Source organism: Ctenopharyngodon idella, chromosome 15, assembly GCF_019924925.1.
Source record: "Ctenopharyngodon idella isolate HZGC_01 chromosome 15, HZGC01, whole genome shotgun sequence".
Lineage (NCBI taxonomy): Eukaryota > Metazoa > Chordata > Actinopteri > Cypriniformes > Xenocyprididae > Ctenopharyngodon > Ctenopharyngodon idella.
The window spans coordinates 35,660,707-35,682,495 of NC_067234.1; the positions used below are offsets into that span (position 1 = coordinate 35,660,707).

General features: G+C 36.4%; 1 protein-coding gene and 1 long non-coding RNA gene across 51 annotated transcripts in view; one reads left to right on the forward strand and one right to left on the reverse strand.

Annotated features, from left to right (window-relative positions):
- The window catches only part of LOC127495148 (NACHT, LRR and PYD domains-containing protein 12-like), a 165,375-nt gene that overhangs the window by 131,389 nt on the left and 12,197 nt on the right, over positions 1 to 21,789 (reverse strand). For 41 of the 50 annotated variants that reach the window (XR_007925071.1, XM_051861649.1, XM_051861647.1 and 38 more), the window contains 7 exons: positions 19,748 to 19,861; positions 17,117 to 17,230; positions 14,487 to 14,600; positions 12,043 to 12,138; positions 10,111 to 11,826; positions 8,910 to 8,981; positions 3,551 to 3,727 (listed from right to left, as the gene is read on the reverse strand). Coding sequence is in view for 49 of the 50 variants with exons in the window: in XM_051861649.1 (XP_051717609.1) it covers positions 3,551 to 3,727; positions 8,910 to 8,981; positions 10,111 to 11,826; positions 12,043 to 12,138; positions 14,487 to 14,600; positions 17,117 to 17,230; positions 19,748 to 19,861 (2,403 nt within the window). In the remaining variant the exon portion in view is untranslated. The remainder of the gene's footprint in view (positions 1 to 3,550; positions 3,728 to 8,909; positions 8,982 to 10,110; positions 11,827 to 12,042; positions 12,139 to 14,486; positions 14,601 to 17,116; positions 17,231 to 19,747; positions 19,862 to 21,789) is intronic. The other 9 variants (XM_051861669.1, XM_051861652.1, XM_051861671.1 and 6 more) reach the window with 7 other exon arrangements.
- LOC127495222 (uncharacterized) overlaps positions 10,576 to 21,789 on the forward strand; it is a 200,533-nt gene continuing 189,319 nt past the window's right edge. The window contains exon 1 of the long non-coding RNA XR_007925089.1: positions 10,576 to 10,763. This is a non-coding gene — a long non-coding RNA (uncharacterized LOC127495222). The remainder of the gene's footprint in view (positions 10,764 to 21,789) is intronic.

A 21,789-nucleotide genomic window follows, 5' to 3' on the forward strand; every position in this document is an offset into this window, starting at 1 on the left:
ATTAACGTTTTTAATACTGACTATTATTGTATCACAAATAAATGCGAAAGTGTACTATAGTCGCCAGAAGCTGCTACAGATCGGTTCGAACTACATAGGCGATCATTTTAATGTGGAAACAATACCGCAGGAGATTCTTCAACCACCGGGACTATCGTTTCCAATTCACGGAGGGAGAAGACGGAGACGGCGCGAGGAGAGGAAGCAGAAGAGGGGTAAACGAGCGGGCCTACTAGTGAGACTAAGAACTGCTCCATCTTTCTTGCGAATACTAGATCACTTACCAACAAAATGGATGAGCTCCGACTGGACATTGTCACACATAACCCCACAAAGGACTGCTTCCTTCTGATTTTCTCCGAGTCGTGGCTGAACCCTAGCATACCGGATGCTGTAGTTGAGCTAGCTGGCCGTACGCTACATCGTGCCGACAGAACGACCGAATCCAGTAAGAAAACAGGAGAAGGACTCTGTGTTTTTCTTAACGATTCCTGGTGTGCTAATTCTGCAATGATCGATAAGGTTTGCTCTCCGGACTTGGTATATTTAATGTTAAGATGTCGGCCTTTTTATTTGCCCAGGGAATATACAGTTGTGATTGTTATGGCCGTATATATACCAGCTCAGGCCAATGTTAAGGTGGCACTGGAGCAATTGTATGACGCTATTAGTAAACAACAGATCATACATCCTGATGGAATTTTTATTATTGCTGGGGATTTTAATCAAGCCCATCTTAAGACTGTTTCCCAGATTTTACCAACACGTAAAGTGTAAAACTAGAGGGGAAAATACCCTAGATCATGTTTATACAAACATAAAAGATGCTTATAAAGCTATAGCACACCCCCACCTTGGACAGTCAGACCATCTTTCTTTGTTTCTCACTCCTGCTTACAAAGCCTTGGTTAACAGTGCTAAATCAACTTATAGGATTGTTAAAGTTTAGCCTGAAGTTGCCATTAACCAACTCCAGGACTGTTTTGAAAACACAGATTGGAACATATTCTCCCATCAATCAGACCTAGAGACATTTACTTCATCTGTGATGTCATATATCGGTTACTGTGTGGATAATGTCACTGTTAATAAAAAGATCAGAGTGTATCCAAATGAGAAACCATGGATGGATAATGAAGTCAAACAGCTGATCAGGGCAAGGGACACAGCCTTTAAATCAGGAGATATCTCCGCTTACAAAGTTGCCCGAGCTAGCCTTAAGAGTGGCATCAGGTCTGCAAAATTAAAGTATAAACAGCGGATTGAAGAGGATTTCAGCAATAACTAATCCATGGCGAATGTGGCAAGGCATTCGGGTAATCACCGATTATAATAATAAGAATGACATACAACATTTATCATCAAATGATAATGCTTATCTTGCAGAGGAACTTAACAGCTTCTTTGCTCGGTTTGAAAAGGACAATAATCAATTTCCAGTTCACTGACAGGAAATTCACACCCCCTTGTTCTCCATACACAGGAGGTACGTCAAGCGCTTAACAACATCAACACAAGGAAAGCAGCTGGTCCTGATGGTGTACATGGATGTGTGTTACAGGCCTGCGCCTACCAACTGGCAGAGGTGTTTACAAACATTTTCAACCTCTCCCTCTCCTTATGTAAAGTTCCTACGTGCCTAAAAACCACGACCATTGTGCCTGTTCCAAAAAAAACCATGGTAACATGCCTCAACGATTATCGGCCAATTGCTCTCACTCCTGTTATTGCAAAATGTTTTGAAAGGCTAGTAATCACTCACATCAAAGACTCTGTACCAGTTGATCTAGATAAACATCAGTTTGCCTATCGGGCAAATAGATCGACTGAGGATGCCATCTGTACAGCCATGCATGCTGCCCTTTCACATCTGAAAAAGTCCAACACTTATGTCAGGATGCTCTTTGTTGATTACGGTTCGGCATTTAACACCATCGTACCAAGTCAACTGATCAACAAACTCCATGTATTAGGACTAACCCCTTCCATATGTAGCTGGTTACTGGATTTTCTTACCAACCGCCCTCAGTCAGTGCGGTTGGACAAGCATACATCCTCTACCTTAACTTTGAGCACTGGTGTGCCACAAGGATGTGTGCTGAGCCCCCTTCTTTATGCACTTTTCACCCGTGACTGTCAAGCTATCCACGAATCGAACATTCTAGTTAAATTTGCAGATGATACGACTGTCATTGGGCTTATATCAAACAATAATGAAGTTGCATATTGGGAGGAGGTTCAGAACCTGACAGTGTGGTGTGACATCAACAACCTGGTCTTAAACATCAAAAAGACCAAAGAAATTATTGTGGATTTTAGGACCACTAAAAAGATCACCCACAGTCCTGTGAATATTAAAGATGACATTGTAGAGAGAACCACCAGCCACAAGTTTCTGGGAGTTACCATTACAGAGGATCTCTCCTGGGGTGACAATACCGCATGTTTGATAGGCAAAGCACAACAACGCCTTTACTTTATGAGAAAGCTAAGGAGAGCTAACCTTCCTCAGAAGCTGTTAGTCAACTTCTACAGATGTACCACAGAGAGCATCTTGACTAACTGTATGACAGCCTGGTATGGCAGCTGTACTAAAGCTGCCAAAAAGCCCTGCAGCAGATTGTGAAAACAGCACAGGATATTGTTGGCACTGATTTACCATCTCTTGAACATCTTTATAAAACTCACTGTTTAAAAAGGGCCAATAATATAGATAAGGATATCACTCATCCCTGTCACAATTTGTTTCAGCTCCTCCCATCTGGAAGACACTTTCAATCAATCCGTGTACGCACGAACAGACTGAAAAACAGTTTTGTCCCCTCAGCAATAACTTTGTTGAACTCCCAGACCAAGTAAAATAAGTTACTGCTCAAGAAGTTCAACAAGAACATTTATGCTGCTATATTTTAAATTACTGTCTTAATTAATGGCTTATTTTTTATAACATTATCTATTGTATGATATCAATTATTTAATTATTTATTAGTAACTATTTCATGTTTTTAACTATTGTAATTAGATGTTGTTAGTCATTTGTATTGTCTTCTTAATGCACTTTGAGGTTGGCACAAGATAAATTTTGTTGTGTTACACAATGACAATAAAGTACTTGACTTGATGTAAAGTGGGACAACAACAATCATCAGGCCGTTGGCGCCCTCTGCAGGCATTTGTTATAATACATAATATAATTGTTTATACAATGTATATTATATTATGTATTTTAAAAGTGTTGTTATATCAAACCATATGATTACTTGCTTTTGATCCAGATATTATTGCCCCATTGTTATTATATTTGTATTTTAAGTCATGTTAAAGGACATTGTTTGCTTAGGTCTATATGTATTATCACAAAAATATCCGATTACTTGATTAATTGTGAACATAATCGACTAATTACTTGATCACCAAAATAATCGTTAGTGACAGCCCTAAATGTAATAACAACAGTCTAATTCCCCTATTCCATTTTGTTACTTTATGAATAAATGAAATTATAAAATTCAGTGACTCAGTTTCATGTGAGAGTCACATATGATCTTACCTCAGTTTCTCCAGTTTACAGTGAGGATTCTCCAGTACAGCAGAGACTATCTTCACTCCAGAGTCTCTGAGATTATTATACGACAGATCCAGATCTCTCAGGTGTGAGGAGGGGTTTGATCTCAGAGCTGAAGCCAGAGCAGCACAACCTTCATCTGTGACACCACACTTAATCAACCTGTAGAGAACAATGATACACTCTTCACTCTCTCAGATCAACAGAGACTTCATTATCAAAGAGAAACCAATAACATAAACTCAAATCACCATGTTAGATGATCTTGATCTGTGTCACAGAGAACAAAACATTATCATAACACACCTGCAGTCAAATTCAAGCAGGAATAATACATATATTTACATGATCATAATTTTTGCAATATGTCTTTCTTAAACAATTAATTAAATATGTCAGTGAGTTTTACTGTTATTCTAAGAGATTATATAAAAACTGATATAACAAATTAAAACTGTATATCACATAAAAATCTAGAAAAATTGTAACAGGAGAGGTTAATGTAATGAACATTAAAGAGTCATGAAACCCCCCTCTTTCAGCTCAAGTCTACCTCACAATCATCTTAAATGTGTGTGATCAGATAGAGATAAAAAGAGCAGGAAATCTGGCCACGCCCCCAGAACTTCTTATTTTTAAATATGTACTTTATCACATTAAAAGATACATCTTATATTGTAATAATACATACTATTGTCTTGCAGCATTTATTAATCATGATAATAATTAATATATTATATAATATAATAAAATTATTAATAGAATTGTTATTATTAAAGTACCTGCCAAAAGTCTGGAAACAATTATTAATTATTTTGAAATAAATCTCTTTTGCTCACCAAGGCTGCATTTATTTGATCAAAAATACAGAAAAACAGTAAAATTGTGAAATATTGTTACAAATTAAAAAAAAGTTTTCTATTTTAATATATTATAAAATGTAATTTATTCCTGTGATCAAAGCAGAATTTCAGCATCATTACTCCAGTTTTCAGTGTCACATGATCTTTCAGAAATCATTAAAATTCGATTTGAAGCTCAAGAAACATTTCTGATTATTATCAATGTTGAAAACAGTTGTGCTGCTTCATATTATTCTGGAAATGGTGATACGTTTTATTTTTCAGTATTCTTTGAAAAAGAGATGAACAGCATTTACAGTATGTGCATTTATCAAATATATTACATTTATTAAAGCATTTATTAAATAGAAATATTTTGTAACATTTTAAATGTCTTCACTCTTCTCACTTTTTATCACTTTAATGTATGATGCATTAAAGTATCAATTTCTCCTTTTTTTTTTTTTTTTTTCAAGAGAACGAAAAGTAGCAGGAGAAAAAGCGCAAACGCTTCAAAAAGAAACATTCATTCTCTTACATCATATGAACACGTGATATAAAATTGATGAATGGTAATTTGATCATGTTGTTTCAGTAGATTTGCTTGTAATGAATGTAATAATAGTTTGGGGTTTTTATGTTATTTTATGAATGATTGAAATTGCATAAAAGATTAATTTGATCAATATAAATGTGAATTAAATGAGATTCCTCTTCAGTTATCAGAAATTAATATTCTTCGTTTTGCTTATCTTATTGCACCACTTTTTCCATGATTATGTTTATTGTTAGTGTTTATTTGTTTCTGTACTATTTTTTGTTCCATTAGTTTAGTTTTGTTGTGTGTAAATCAGTCTCCAACAAAGGTGTCGTGTGATGCAGTGGCGAGGCCAGAAATGTTAAAGTGAGGGACTATTCTGTCCTCTGCAGGCGTGTGTGTTGGGCAGCATATACAGACAGATAAACATTTTAACGTGATGAAGAGGCTTCACTGCTTTGTGTGCTTGACGCTATGAATCATTAACAAATAAAGTTTTTCGCATGGTAGTTTAATTAAACCTATTGCAAACAGCGCCATCTAGCGGGGAGGAAGGATTACGTCAGATATGACATGATACTGACCTTGGTGAAATATGGCCGACAATGCCTACTTTAAAATTACATCATTTTACAATACATGAGATAAAAATAATGACAATTAAGATTAGTTAAATGTGACTAATTTTTATCCAACAGTTTCATGAAAACAACAAAATCCACTCATTAATAAAATAACTAATGAAAAAAATATGAAGAATAAACAAAGATAAATAAGCGTTTTACAGCGTTGAGCAGTGTAGCCAATCACAGGCATGTCTGTTGATTTCTTAAACACAATGGCCAATCAGGTGTTTAAGTTAGAATCCACTCACCGCTCAAAGTCAGAGTTTTTGTCCAGCGTTGAGTTCTGCACGCTCGTAAATCCTCTCATTATAACAGTGTATATGGCGGGCCGGAAGGTCCAAAATAAGACTAATGATTTGTCGCGGGAAGTCACTGCACTATTGCCAGTGGCTACTGCGTTTCCCACTGATAGGCCAGCGGTGGATCTGTATCCGCACTCTCCTCACGCAGCAGGCGACTCACTTTCCTCACATGGCGGACGGAAAATTAAGTTGACTAATCAACAACATTATGATAGAAGTACCGGTTTGTAAAATATTTTAAATAAATCTAATTCCTCTTCACTCCCGTTTGACCAAGATAGCACATTACCAAGAGATATTAATGAAGCCAGCTTGCTAAATATTTTTTTTAAAGTGAGCTAAAAATATGTTTTACTGATGCTAGTGAATTATTTTTCTTAAGTATTCTAGGTATTATGGAAAAAAAAAAAAAAAAAAAAAAAAAAAAAAAAAAAAAAAGGTACAGAAGCTGTCACTGAGACCCCAGGCATGTAGTCTAACATTTAGGTAATATGTACACTTTTGGTACCAATGTAGGCCTACATTTGAGGTACTAAGCACTAATCAAAGGTGTACCTCTTTGAAAGGGTACCGTCCCAGTGACAGCTTTTGTACCTTTTTTTCTGAAAGCGTGTTGTCTTTTAATAATGTTGTATTATTTTTTTTACCATTTTCTGTGTAATAATTTTATATTTTATTATCATATAAGTGGATTTTCATTTTTATCTTATATTAATGGTATTTTTACTTCTTTTAATGTGAAGTAGGCCTACTTGGTGTCTATTGTAGGCCCTAATGCTTTTTATTGTAAAGTACTTTGAGCTTCATTCCTTTTATGAAATTTGCTGTGAATAAAGTTTATCATTATGACAACAAATAATGATATAGTTTAGCAACATATGATACAGTTAAGCATCATCACACACCGAGTACGTTTTCCCAAATTGCATGTTTGCAAATGTGAAATTGCATTTTATACAATTCAATGAACATGTAGTTAATATAAGTGATTTACATTTTTGATGCAATATTGTCTGTTTATGGCCAACAAAAACAGTTCCAAAGATCATACCAGAACCTTTGCCCATCTCCGATTAACACACAGCTTTGTTTAGACTGATTCAATGATTCAATTACCCATTTAAGACGTTCCCTGTGTCCTATTGTGCATACTATCCACCCTATCTGCCCTAAATAGTATTGAAAATGACTAATGTTACATACTATTTAGGATGGATAGTATATGTACATTGAGACGCAGGCATTCAGTTTGATTCTTAAATGAATCAGCCGTTTGAACGATTCAGCTGAATGAATGACTCAATGACTCACCCATAAAGACAATCACTTGCCGCCACCTACTGGCAGTTTAATTTCATATTTATAAGTATTCTAAATATACATTATTTCATTTATACAGTGGCAGGAAAAAGTATGCCTATGTTAACCCCTTGGAATGAACTTGTCATAAAATGTAATCTGATCCTCATTTAATTCATGCCTAAACACTTTGAGATTTCTTTGTATCCATTAAAGAAGAATGGACAAAAATCCCTCCTGAACGTTTTGCAGGTCTGATCATTGTGTTTGTATTGTGACGAATTAGATCACATTTTATGACACATTACCGCAGAAAACAGTTTATTCAAGGGGTTTGGATACTTTTTTCTTGCCACTGTGTGTGTGTGTGTGTGTGTGTGTGTGTGTGTGTGTGTATATATATATATATATATATATAGTCTGTGTAAATACATCTGAATGCCACTTCTGATGCAGAATCTGTTTCCTCTGCAATGAAAAAAAAAAAAAGATTTTGTTTGATACTGATTTCATTTGATTTGTAAAGCCTTATAGTGACTTATTATCCGATTTTATGTATTGATAAAGAATATGACATGAAAGATGAGAGCCTGCATTTAATGAGGTTAGGAAAATATTGCCTTTATAAATGTTATAAAAAGCCATGATAATCAATTTAAGGGGCCATATACAAATATGCTGATTTAAGTAACAGAAAACTGACGGGAAAATTGGAACAAAAAATATAAACTTCACTAGATATGATGTTAGTTATTGTGTCATCAGTAATTGAAAAGGGCACAGATTTTATCATAGAGTGAGATGCCAGCTGAGGAGAGTCAGTCGTCCGCCATGTGAGGAAAGTGAGTCGCCTGCTGCGTGAGGAGAGTGCGGATACAGATCCACCGCTGGCCTATCAGTGGGAAACGCAGTAGCCACTGGCAATAGTGCAGTGACTTCCTGCGACAAATCACTAGTCTTATTTTGGACCTTCCGTCCGCCATAAGTGTAGACATTATGTAAATAAGAGATTTATTGAGCAGTGTGAACAGCTTCATGGATTATAATGGAACTTCATGAGATTGAATCATCGTGATGAACTAAGATGAGTGACAGCTTTTTAGTGATTATAAAGGGAACACTCTAGACTTTCTAGACTATATATATATATAATACATTCAGAATTTGAGAAGATCTTTTGTTTTTCATGCTTAAGTGACATCCGCTAAATTCATGTATTTGAGCAATACTTATTGTCATTTATGTGTGATTTTTCGCCTTATTATTATTTGCTGTCATTTGATTGGGTGGAGCAGCCGTCAGTCTGAGTGGGTCAGTGCCACCCTGACCTTATGTAGCCTCACCACTGATGTGATGATGAGAGTGAAGATGAATGAAATCAGCTTCAGATATCAAACACATTAACTGTGATTCATCTGAAATCATTATATGTTCATTACAATCCCAAACACTCGGATTTGGTCTCACTAATGTATTAATGTTTATATTAAATTAAAATTAATATAGAAAAAAAAGTCTAAATATAAATGTTTATCATACATGCATTATAAATGCATATATTTGAAAATAAATTTCTCACACAAATGTCATAAAAACGGTTACGTAGATCACAAATCAGGTCAGAGAGGTGGAGGGTTTAAAAGCTGAAGTTTTTTTTATTAAATCATTAATTTATAATGTTTAAGTTAGAAATGTTATAATGTTTTAACAGTGATGATTGTTCTCAGTGTTACTTACAGAGCTGATCTAGTTTCTGTAACCACAGGCAGCAGCTTCTGAAGAACTTCATCTCCTGTGTTTACTGCGGCACTATTTGAATAAAAAACAATTATTAATGCTAATAATAATATCATAAGTAAATAATACATTACATTCCTTGCTAAATATCCTCGTATATTTTTTTAATTAAACACTGCTTTATAAAGGACATGTGAAAATGTTTTTTAGTATCTAACTGTAGAAGCTACTAAACATATTCAGCAACACAGATTTGTTTTTTCTTTTTCTTGTCAATGTTGCTGTGGCAGGTCTATTAGTCTTCATTTACACTACAACACTTAGTGCACAGATCTATTTTGACATCGGATTTTTCTGTCCAGTCTGTTGCTATGGTTATCACTATGTCAATCATCCTCCAGTTCCAGGATTCTCCACATATTGATATTGGGATCTTCTCAAACAGAAGGCTGCATCCTAGTGAGGTTGTGTCTTTCCTAGTCCAGTCCTTCTGAGGCTTGTAGACTCGAGTCCTCCTCAGCATTAAACACTAGAATGAGACGCTCTAGTAAGTGTGCATGACTACGTCACACATGTTCCCGCCCCACGATCGCGGCACGAAAATACTATTAAAACTTAATTTTGGAAACATACTTGTATTAAAAATCTTTATATTAACAGGTGTTTTTATTAATGCAGTGCAGTGAATGACAGCCGTCTGTGTCTCCCAGTGTTTTACATTATTGTTAGTTTAGTGTTCAGTGATTAATTTACACCAAAACAAAAGATAACATGTATGACTTCATCTCCAAAAACATTATTTGTGTTTTACATTTCATAATGAACTCATAAACTCAGTGCCGACTCGTTTTTCATCAGTTCTTTTTCCTGAATTGGAATGTGTGCAAAGGATTGTGGGAGATTGAAGGACATGAAGGATACGCTTGACGCATCCTTCAAAATGAGCTGAATTAAGGACATGAAACTAACTCTGCCTTCAAAGGATCCTTCAAATTGAGACGGTCTTCAGAGGTGCTTGATGACGTGACAGTCGAGATATACAGCCTTACTAGGACACAGCCTCCGTTTGAGAAGCTCCCGCAAATTATGTACAATATCCCAGAAATCAGTCTGTGCCCCGTGATTTAAACACCTCTGATCTCTATGTTTCTCTTTGTTCATAATGTTTTAGACTGTAATGATTGAACTCAGTGTTACTTACTGATCATTTCTGTGTCCAGTTAATCTGTACAGGTTAAACTCCTCCATTGTCTCCTCTGAGGTCAACAACACAAAAACTAAAGCTGACCACTGAGATGAGGAGAGTTTCACTTTACGTAATCCTCCATATGTATGAGGTTGAGCTTCGTTCACTAGTGAAAGATCACCCAGTTCATTCAGACAGTGAAACAGATTGATGTATTTATCTGGAGAGGGATTCTCACTGATCTTCTCTTTAATATAGTCAGCTGTTTTCTCATTGTTGTGAGATCTGTTTCCGGTCTGTGTCTTTAGTTCTTGTAAGAGACTCTGATTAGACTCCACTGACAGACCCAGAAGGAAACGAAGGAAAAGGTCCAGATGCCCATTTTTACTGTCTAAAGCCTCATCCACAGCTTTCTGATGGAAGTCAGATAAAGTGAATGTGAAAAACATTGAGAGGTCAGAGAACATCTGTGAACAGTTCTTTATAAAGGAGAGATGCACATATAGAGCTGCTAGATGTTCCTGAATGCTCAGATGAACAAAGCAGAAGACTTTCCCCTGATACAAGCCCAACTCCTCTCTGAAGATCTGAGTGCACAATCCTGAGTACACTGATGCTTCTGTCACATCAATGCCACACTCTCTCAGGTCTTCCTCATAGAAGATCAGGTTGCCTTTCACAAGCTGCTGATAAGCCAGTTTCCCCAGTTTGACAATCATGTCTTTATCTTTCACTTTCTTCTCATAGTCCTTCTCATGTTTGATGTTGGTCTGAAGGATCAGGAAGTGTGTGTACATTTGAGTGAGAGTCTTGGGAATCTTTCCTCTCTCTGCTTCACTCAACATCTTCTCTAGAACAGCGGCTGAGATCCAGCAGAACACTGGGATGTGACACATAATAAAGAGGCTCCTTGATGACTTCAGGTGTGAGATGATCCTGTCAGCCAGACTCTGATCACTGATTCTCTTCCTGAAGTATTCCTGCTTCTGTGGCTCACTGAATCCTCGTACCTCTGTCACTCGATGGACACACTCAGAGGGGACGAGATCAGCTGCTGCTGGTCTGGAGGTGATCCAGATGAGAGCAGAGGGAAGCAGATTCCCCACAATGAGGTTCATCAGCAGCACGTCCACTGAGGCTGATTCAGTCACATCACACAACCTCACATCGCTCTGAAAATCCAGAGACAGACGACACTCATCCAGACCATCAAAGATGAACAACACTTTATATTCATCACTGGATATTTCCATTTCTTTTGTTTCAGGGAAAAAGACATGAAGAAGATCTGAAAGACTGAGTGTTTTGTCCTTCATCAAGTTGAGCTCTCTGAAAGGAAGTGGAAATATGAGCTGGACGTCCTGATTCTCTTTCCCTTCAGCCCAGTCCAGGATGAACTTCTGCACAGAGACTGTTTTTCCAATGCCAGCGACTCCCTTTGTCAGCACAGTTCTGATGGGTTTGTCTTGTCCAGGTAAAGGTCTAAAGATGTCATTGCATTTGATCGATGTGTCCTCTGTTTCTGCTCTCCTGGACTGTGTCTCAATCTGTCTCACCTCATGCTCATTACTGATCTCTCCACTTTCACTCTCTGTGATGTAGAGCTCTGTGTAGATCTCATTCAGGAGTGTTGGGTTTCCCTGCTTTGATATTCCCTCATACAAACACTCAAACTTCTTCCTCAGATTTGATCTCAATGTGTTGAGGACTTCAGCAGGTTTAGAGTCATGGCTGTAAGATTAAAATACCACATTATTACACAAGTTAATGTAAAGTGAACAGCCATAAATTACAAAATGGATTTTTTGTTTGCTGTATTATGGGACACAGAACATCATTAGGTTTCTGAAATGTTTCAATTATTAATCATGTGTTTGAGTGATGTGTGATGTGATGCAGCACCTAAAATTAAACAACAACAACAACCACAAAAGTCCTACATTTTACCTGAAACCAGGATTCATGCTTTCATTAAAGTCTTGTGGTTGAATCACGGGCGTGAACACAGTTTTGTTTTTAACTGGTCTGGATAGAAGATTTGACCTTAAATCAGAATGAAGAAAAATTTAAAAAAAAATAAAAAAAAAATCAGGCACTTGCAGGATTCGAACTCAGTATTTTTTTGGTTCAAATCCAGATCATTACACTGCTGTTTATTAATAACAATTTCATAAAAATCAAATTCTGTAAGTATTATTATATAGGAAAGATATACTAGTGGCTTCTCCATAGAGCAGTTACTCTTCACAGACACACAGATGGACTCTGTGTTTGATCTCTTCTGCTGGACTGAACTGGTTTTAAAACTAAGTAAAATAAAAAGCATACAGACTTGTAGATATATGTTGTACACTTTTACTGGAATCTTCTGTCTTAGGAAAGACCAGGGAGTGCTGTAACACTTTTGCTTTAATGTCTGTAACTCAGTGGTGTTTTGCTCCGTGTTTCAAACTTTGATTAGTTATTTTGAGAAATTAACTTACTGTAATATTAGGAATTAGGAATTCAAAGCAACTATAGAATTACAGAATGAATTCAACTCAGGTGAACATCATCCACGATCACATGACTCTTTTAAATGGCATACTTTTTTCAAGTGGTGACCCTGAATAGTCGACGATTCGATGCTTCGATAGGAGGAAGCTGATTCGAATACCAATCTCACAGTCGAATCTCCGCAGAGGTGTTATGAGACGAGATATGGGGTGCTCAATATCTGATTTTACATAGACCTACTGGTTCTCTCCCAATAGGTTAATATACAGCCTATTATGATAATGCTATAAATAAAAATGTGAAAAGAAAGAAGCTTTTAATAAATATTTTTAATGTGTGTGAATAAATCCAACCACCACTGTGACAGATTTAAGTTTCACTTCCATGATCCGTGAGCGACAGAGGGCATCTTGGCGGCAGGAATTAAATCTTTAACAATTGGATGTACTTTGAAATGGTAAAGGATGATCCAAAAAATGTAAGAAGCAAGTTGTGCCAACAGATCATGTCCTACCGCTTAACAACGACAAACACTGCGGCGCACTTCTGCCGGCCAATGTTATCGAGTTGACTAGCGCACTGAAAAGACTCAAACGGACACAGGCAGATCGCCTGAAAGACTGGATCTTCGATCAGGTAGGGTACAAGTGATTTCAAAACATTTCAGCCGGTTCTAATTTGATTTTTGGATGCTGTGAATGTTTAGCTAAAAAGACTGCCACTCCAGTTTAGCGTTTATTGTCTCTGCAGTTAAAAAGACAAAGTTGACAATTCTGGCTCTAGGCTACTTTCGTTATTTTAATAATTTCTTTAATTTTAACTTATTTATTGATTACTCTGGGTTATCTAATTTAACTATTTGTGGCTTGTGTTTTGATGTTCCCCTGCACTTTAGGCATTTTGCACTTGTGACTTGATTATGACTATTTCATTTCGTTTTTTTTTTGTTGTTTTTTTTTTTGTTTTTTTTATTAGAACGGTATATTCTGTTCTAATTCAATTCTGTAAATTAATTTTTTTTAATTGTTTTTCGGTGCATCGATGCGCCCCACCTGCACAACTGGGCTTCAAACCCGGCCAGTGTCTTCTGCTGATTATATCAGCATTAAAGAACTCCAAACTGCTAGATTAAATAGCTGATTTGTCTCTAAAATGATTTCCAAAATGATGGAAAAATCGACTTCAGTGAGAAATTTACTTTTGCTATGATTAAATGTTAGGCGATATCTTCCAAAGACTTGAATTTTGGCGCATTTTTTTCTCTATATAGTGTTGATATGGCAACTAGTAAATACACTAACACTACACTTTAGCATGTCTGCTAAAAAAAAAAAAAAAAAAAAAAAAAAAAAAGTATAATAAAAATAAATATAATAAAAGTATTTATAAAAAGTGTGTTACAACTAGCCCCGCATTAGGTTGTGCCCCGCTCAACCCTATACCTGAGATTAGGCCGTTTGAGTATCTTCAGCAAGCCGACGTGCAAACTGACGCAAATGAAAGTGAAAGTAAGTCGCAGACGCTCAACACACTTATTATCTTCATTAAAAGTAATGAGACTGATGATCTTACCAGTGCTGTTGCCGCGCTCTCTCCTATTTTGGTCATTGATTTTGAAATTAGCTGATTATCAATAAAATACAGCTCATTTCTTACTTTTGGTGATGTCAGCGCCGTTAAATCTGCATATAGCACGGGAATTGAAGATCGGATTTATATCCATTGTGCTGAGACGCATTTATGTGGCCAAGTATAAATGGAATCGTTTTAATAAATCAGATATCTATCTGATCTGTAAAAATGCATGAAGTGACCAGGTGTAAACAGGCCCTGAGATTACTGTGTTCGTGTTACAACTAGCTTCATGTTAGGTTGTGCCCCGCTCACTCATATACCTGAGATCAGGCCGTGTGTCTCCACTCTTTAGCTTTGGTGGCTTATCCATAGACCAGTTACTCTTCACAGACACACAGCTGGACTCTGGGTTTGAGCTCTTCTGCTGGACTGAACTGTAACAGAGAACAGATTCAGTTTAATCCTTTAGCAGGGCTTTACACTAACATTTTCTTTGGAAGCACTTGTGCTCCTAATAAAAAACATTTTTAGGAGCAGTCAAAAATTTAGGAGCACTCTCTGATCAATAACAGACATTAACTTTCCCATTACAGGGTGATATTTGCCCCTTTAAATTAATTTCCAGGGGCATTTTTACCATTATAAGAGCAATTTCTTCTAATTGTATAAAATGTATGCATCATATTTTGTCAATTTCTTAAATTAAAATAGAACATTTGTTTTTAAATGTTACTTTAAACAATACATTCAGTTAGAACAATAAGACCCAATCAGACTGTTACCAATCAAAAGAAACCATTAGAAAATGCATCTTTGCACTGCAGAAGTGGCACAGAAGCTCCATCTGAAGTGGTATTATTTAGACACATTTACACAGACTGCTTCATGCAGCTCATTGGTAAATAATGTTGTACAATGTTTTTAAATATAATTTTTTGAATTTAGAAATATGTAAAAAATTCAACTTTAAGGCCCAGTTTCACAAATAGGGCTTAGCCTAAGTCAGGATCAGGGCCTAGTTCAATTAGGGTATTTAAGTAGCTTTTATAAATGTACCAAAGAAAAAAAAACATTTCTGGTGTGCATCTTGAGACAAATCAATGGCACTGACATATTTTAAGGTATGTCAGTGCAAGTTACATACAGTTAAAACAGCTCAAACATGCATTTTAGTCTGTGAAACCGGGGGTAAAAGTTTGACATTTTAAGTAAAAACAGTCTATGTAAAGTGTAAATATGAAAATAAAACCGCCAGTAGGTTTCGGTAAATCTTAATGTGCGAGTCATTCAGTTGTTTAAAACGCAGATTCATTCAGGAATCACCGTTGCTTGAGATGTGCAACAGTTCTTCTGTGGCTTTGTTTGAAAACATGAATTTGGGATTTTCCTTAGTTGTCAGTTATAATCATCAAAATTAAAAGAAATAAACATTTGAAATATATCAGTCTGTGTGTAATGAATGAATAAAATATACAAGTTTCACTTTTTGAATGGAATTAGTGAAATAAATCAACTTTTTGATGATATTCTAATTATATGACCAGCACCTGTATATCTTTTAAGTTATTAATCAACATTTCTCTTTCTGTTAAAGCATTTCTTTTCCTTTTCAAACACTAAAAAATAATTTTGGATATTGTCTGTACCTCTCACTGAGAGAAAAGAACATGTTATCAGTATGTTTTGGGAAAGTTTCCTGCTCAGAGCAGAGCTCAGATCAACTTCAGCCTTGACGAATCTGTGAATCATGTGTATCTGTGTATGTGCGCTAGTGTTCTGTGCAGGTCCTGTGTACTGATGGACAACTGGCACTCTGCTGGAGAACAGCAGACGCCATCTCATGACCCCAAAAGGACATCCGGTACCTAAATCCAGAGTCCCCTCGTCAGCATCGTGACGAATGGAGATATGCTTCTGACTATCTGTCCATGTGTGGAAGATTACCAAATTTGTCTATTTTTCTTAGCCAATCAGAATCATTCAGCCTGAAGTAATGACATAGTTAGTTGACTCTGTTAGAGTATAATTGTTGTGGAAATGTGAATGTACGCAGAGCGGCCTACCAACTCCTTGTGAGACTTGAAGCTGGCTTCTGCTGATGAAACTGCAAACTATTCTTCATTAAATTTTCTTCAATTTATTATTTTTTTTAAACTCTGACTCCGGGTCTTTATTCAACATATCTGGTCTTTTGGGTCTTTAACTGTAAAATTCCCCTACAAGCCGCAACACCGGTTACATCACTTGCTGAATAACAAGACGATGGATGAAGATCTGGTTGCAATGTGAAATGTAAAAGCACATATTTAAGCGAGTTTGTCATTGTACTGTTTTGTTGTGTTTTTCGTTAAGAATAATAATGAATCCACCCACCATTCCAGCAATTGCCGTCTCCGAATTGCTGCTGCTTCAAAAGCGAAAGTAATATGCGCACAGGCATTCGTAATGGTGTGTTTTTTAAATTAATTTTTGGAGGCATTTTTGCCCCAAGTCCCCGTAATTTCCAACCTTGCTTATGATAATCCAAATGTAGCATTTCCAGTTAATTTAGCTGAAACATCAGCAGCATGAGATGGTCTGGTAACTGTGCATCACCTGTTTTACCTTGTAAACAATCTTTGAAGTGTAGTCTGACGCGCACGTCTTTTGCACTTGCTCTGACTGACTGAAGCAAAGTCTTTGAATTAAGGTATGAAAAGCAGTCGATTGCAGTACGAAACATAACTGTTGTTCAGTGTAAATGCATTTTGGGAGTTTTTTGGGAGATCTGTTCATGAGAATCGATCAGGTCACTCGCACCAGGGCGCCTAAATTTTCTTTTCACAGTTGCACAAAATTATTTTCAGTCGCAAATGCAAGCGAAATGGTCGCAGTGCAGAGCAATGTTTAGATTACTGTGTTCATGTTACAACTAGCTTCATGTTAGGTTGTGCCCCGCTCACTCATATACCTGAGATCAGGCCGTGTGTCTTCACTCTTTAGCTTTGGTGGCTTATCCATAGACCAGTCACTCTTCACAGACACACAGCTGGACTCTGGGTTTGAGCTCTTCTGCTGGACTGAACTGTAACAGAGAACAGATTCAGTTTAATCCTTTAGCAGGGCTTTACACTAACATTTTCTTTGGAAGCACTTGTGCTCCTAATAAAAAAACATTTTTAGGAGCAGTCAAAAATTTAGGAGCACTCTCTGATCAATAACAGACATTAACTTTCCCATTACAGGGTGATATTTGCCCCTTTAAATTAATTTCCAGGGGCATTTTTACCATTATAAGAGCAATTTCTTCTAATTGTATAAAATGTATGCATCATATTTTGTCAATTTCTTAAATTAAAATAGAACATTTGTTTTTAAATGTTACTTTAAACAATACATTCAGTTAGAACAATAAAACCCAATCAGACTGTTACCAATCAAAAGAAACCATTAGAAAATGCATCTTTGCACTGCAGAAGTGGCACAGAAGCTCCATCTGAAGTGGTATTATTTAGACACATTTACACAGACTGCTTCATGCAGCTCATTGGTAAATAATGTTGTACAATGTTTTTAAATATAATTTTTTGAATTTAGAAATATGTAAAAAATTCAACTTTAAGGCCCAGTTTCACAAATAGGGCTTAGCCTAAGTCAGGATCAGGGCCTAGTTCAATTAGGGTATTTAAGTAGCTTTTATAAATGTACCAAAGAAAAAAAAACATTTCTGGTGTGCATCTTGAGACAAATCAATGGCACTGACATATTTTAAGGTATGTCAGTGCAAGTTACATACAGTTAAAACAGCTCAAACATGCATTTTAGTCTGTGAAACCGGGGGTAAAAGTTTGACATTTTAAGTAAAAACAGTCTATGTAAAGTGTAAATATGAAAATAAAACCGCCAGTAGGTTTCGGTAAATCTTAATGTGCGAGTCATTCAGTTGTTTAAAACGCAGATTCATTCAGGAATCACCGTTGCTTGAGATGTGCAACAGTTCTTCTGTGGCTTTGTTTGAAAACATGAATTTGGGATTTTCCTTAGTTGTCAGTTATAATCATCAAAATTAAAAGAAATAAACATTTGAAATATATCAGTCTGTGTGTAATGAATGAATAAAATATACAAGTTTCACTTTTTGAATGGAATTAGTGAAATAAATCAACTTTTTGATGATATTCTAATTATATGACCAGCACCTGTATATCTTTTAAGTTATTAATCAACATTTCTCTTTCTGTTAAAGCATTTCTTTTCCTTTTCAAACACTAAAAAATAATTTTGGATATTGTCTGTACCTCTCACTGAGAGAAAAGAACATGTTATCAGTATGTTTTGGGAAAGTTTCCTGCTCAGAGCAGAGCTCAGATCAACTTCAGCCTTGACGAATCTGTGAATCATGTGTATCTGTGTATGTGCGCTAGTGTTCTGTGCAGGTCCTGTGTACTGATGGACAACTGGCACTCTGCTGGAGAACAGCAGACGCCATCTCATGACCCCAAAAGGACATCCGGTACCTAAATCCAGAGTCCCCTCGTCAGCATCGTGACGAATGGAGATATGCTTCTGACTATCTGTCCATGTGTGGAAGATTACCAAATTTGTCTATTTTTCTTAGCCAATCAGAATCATTCAGCCTGAAGTAATGACATAGTTAGTTGACTCTGTTAGAGTATAATTGTTGTGGAAATGTGAATGTACGCAGAGCGGCCTACCAACTCCTTGTGAGACTTGAAGCTGGCTTCTGCTGATGAAACTGCAAACTATTCTTCATTAAATTTTCTTCAATTTATTATTTTTTTTAAACTCTGACTCCGGGTCTTTATTCAACATATCTGGTCTTTTGGGTCTTTAACTGTAAAATTCCCCTACAAGCCGCAACACCGGTTACATCACTTGCTGAATAACAAGACGATGGATGAAGATCTGGTTGCAATGTGAAATGTAAAAGCACATATTTAAGCGAGTTTGTCATTGTACTGTTTTGTTGTGTTTTTCGTTAAGAATAATAATGAATCCACCTACCATTCCAGCAATTGCCGTCTCCGAATTGCTGCTGCTTCAAAAGCGAAAGTAATATGCGCACAGGCATTCGTAATGGTGTGTTTTTTAAATTAATTTTTGGAGGCATTTTTGCCCCAAGTCCCCGTAATTTCCAACCTTGCTTATGATAATCCAAATGTAGCATTTCCAGTTAATTTAGCTGAAACATCAGCAGCATGAGATGGTCTGGTAACTGTGCATCACCTGTTTTACCTTGTAAACAATCTTTGAAGTGTAGTCTGACGCGCACGTCTTTTGCACTTGCTCTGACTGACTGAAGCAAAGTCTTTGAATTAAGGTATGAAAAGCAGTCGATTGCAGTACGAAACATAACTGTTGTTCAGTGTAAATGCATTTTGGGAGTTTTTTGGGAGATCTGTTCATGAGAATCGATCAGGTCACTCGCACCAGGGCGCCTAAATTTTCTTTTCACAGTTGCACAAAATTATTTTCAGTCGCAAATGCAAGCGAAATGGTCGCAGTGCAGAGCAATGTTTAGATTACTGTGTTCATGTTACAACTAGCTTCATGTTAGGTTGTGCCCCGCTCACTCATATACCTGAGATCAGGCCGTGTGTCTTCACTCTTTAGCTTTGGTGGCTTATCCATAGACCAGTCACTCTTCACAGACACACAGCTGGACTCTGGGTTTGAGCTCTTCTGCTGGACTGAACTGTAACAGAGAACAGATTCAGTTTAATCCTTTAGCAGGGCTTTACACTAACATTTTCTTTGGAAGCACTTGTGCTCCTAATAAAAAAACATTTTTAGGAGCAGTCAAAAATTTAGGAGCACTCTCTGATCAATAACAGACATTAACTTTCCCATTACAGGGTGATATTTGCCCCTTTAAATTAATTTCCAGGGGCATTTTTACCATTATAAGAGCAATTTCTTCTAATTGTATAAAATGTATGCATCATATTTTGTCAATTTCTTAAATTAAAATAGAACATTTGTTTTTAAATGTTACTTTAAACAATACATTCAGTTAGAACAATAAAACCCAATCAGACTGTTACCAATCAAAAGAAACCATTAGAAAATGCATCTTTGCACTGCAGAAGTGGCACAGAAGCTCCATCTGAAGTGGTATTATTTAGACACATTTACACAGACTGCTTCATGCAGCTCATTGGTAAATAATGTTGTACAATGTTTTTAAATATAATTTTTTGAATTTAGAAATATGTAAAAAATTCAACTTTAAGGCCCAGTTTCACAAATAGGGCTTAGCCTAAGTCAGGATCAGGGCCTAGTTCAATTAGGGTATTTAAGTAGCTTTTATAAATGTACCAAAGAAAAAAAAACATTTCTGGTGTGCATCTTGAGACAAATCAATGGCACTGACATATTTTAAGGTATGTCAGTGCAAGTTACATACAGTTAAAACAGCTCAAACATGCATTTTAGTCTGTGAAACCGGGGGTAAAAGTTTGACATTTTAAGTAAAAACAGTCTATGTAAAGTGTAAATATGAAAATAAAACCGCCAGTAGGTTTCGGTAAATCTTAATGTGCGAGTCATTCAGTTGTTTAAAACGCAGATTCATTCAGGAATCACCGTTGCTTGAGATGTGCAACAGTTCTTCTGTGGCTTTGTTTGAAAACATGAATTTGGGATTTTCCTTAGTTGTCAGTTATAATCATCAAAATTAAAAGAAATAAACATTTGAAATATATCAGTCTGTGTGTAATGAATGAATAAAATATACAAGTTTCACTTTTTGAATGGAATTAGTGAAATAAATCAACTTTTTGATGATATTCTAATTATATGACCAGCACCTGTATATCTTTTAAGTTATTAATCAACATTTCTCTTTCTGTTAAAGCATTTCTTTTCCTTTTCAAACACTAAAAAATAATTTTGGATATTGTCTGTACCTCTCACTGAGAGAAAAGAACATGTTATCAGTATGTTTTGGGAAAGTTTCCTGCTCAGAGCAGAGCTCAGATCAACTTCAGCCTTGACGAATCTGTGAATCATGTGTATCTGTGTATGTGCGCTAGTGTTCTGTGCAGGTCCTGTGTACTGATGGACAACTGGCACTCTGCTGGAGAACAGCAGACGCCATCTCATGACCCCAAAAGGACATCCGGTACCTAAATCCAGAGTCCCCTCGTCAGCATCGTGACGAATGGAGATATGCTTCTGACTATCTGTCCATGTGTGGAAGATTACCAAATTTGTCTATTTTTCTTAGCCAATCAGAATCATTCAGCCTGAAGTAATGACATAGTTAGTTGACTCTGTTAGAGTATAATTGTTGTGGAAATGTGAATGTACGCAGAGCGGCCTACCAACTCCTTGTGAGACTTGAAGCTGGCTTCTGCTGATGAAACTGCAAACTATTCTTCATTAAATTTTCTTCAATTTATTATTTTTTTTAAACTCTGACTCCGGGTCTTTATTCAACATATCTGGTCTTTTGGGTCTTTAACTGTAAAATTCCCCTACAAGCCGCAACACCGGTTACATCACTTGCTGAATAACAAGACGATGGATGAAGATCTGGTTGCAATGTGAAATGTAAAAGCACATATTTAAGCGAGTTTGTCATTGTACTGTTTTGTTGTGTTTTTCGTTAAGAATAATAAT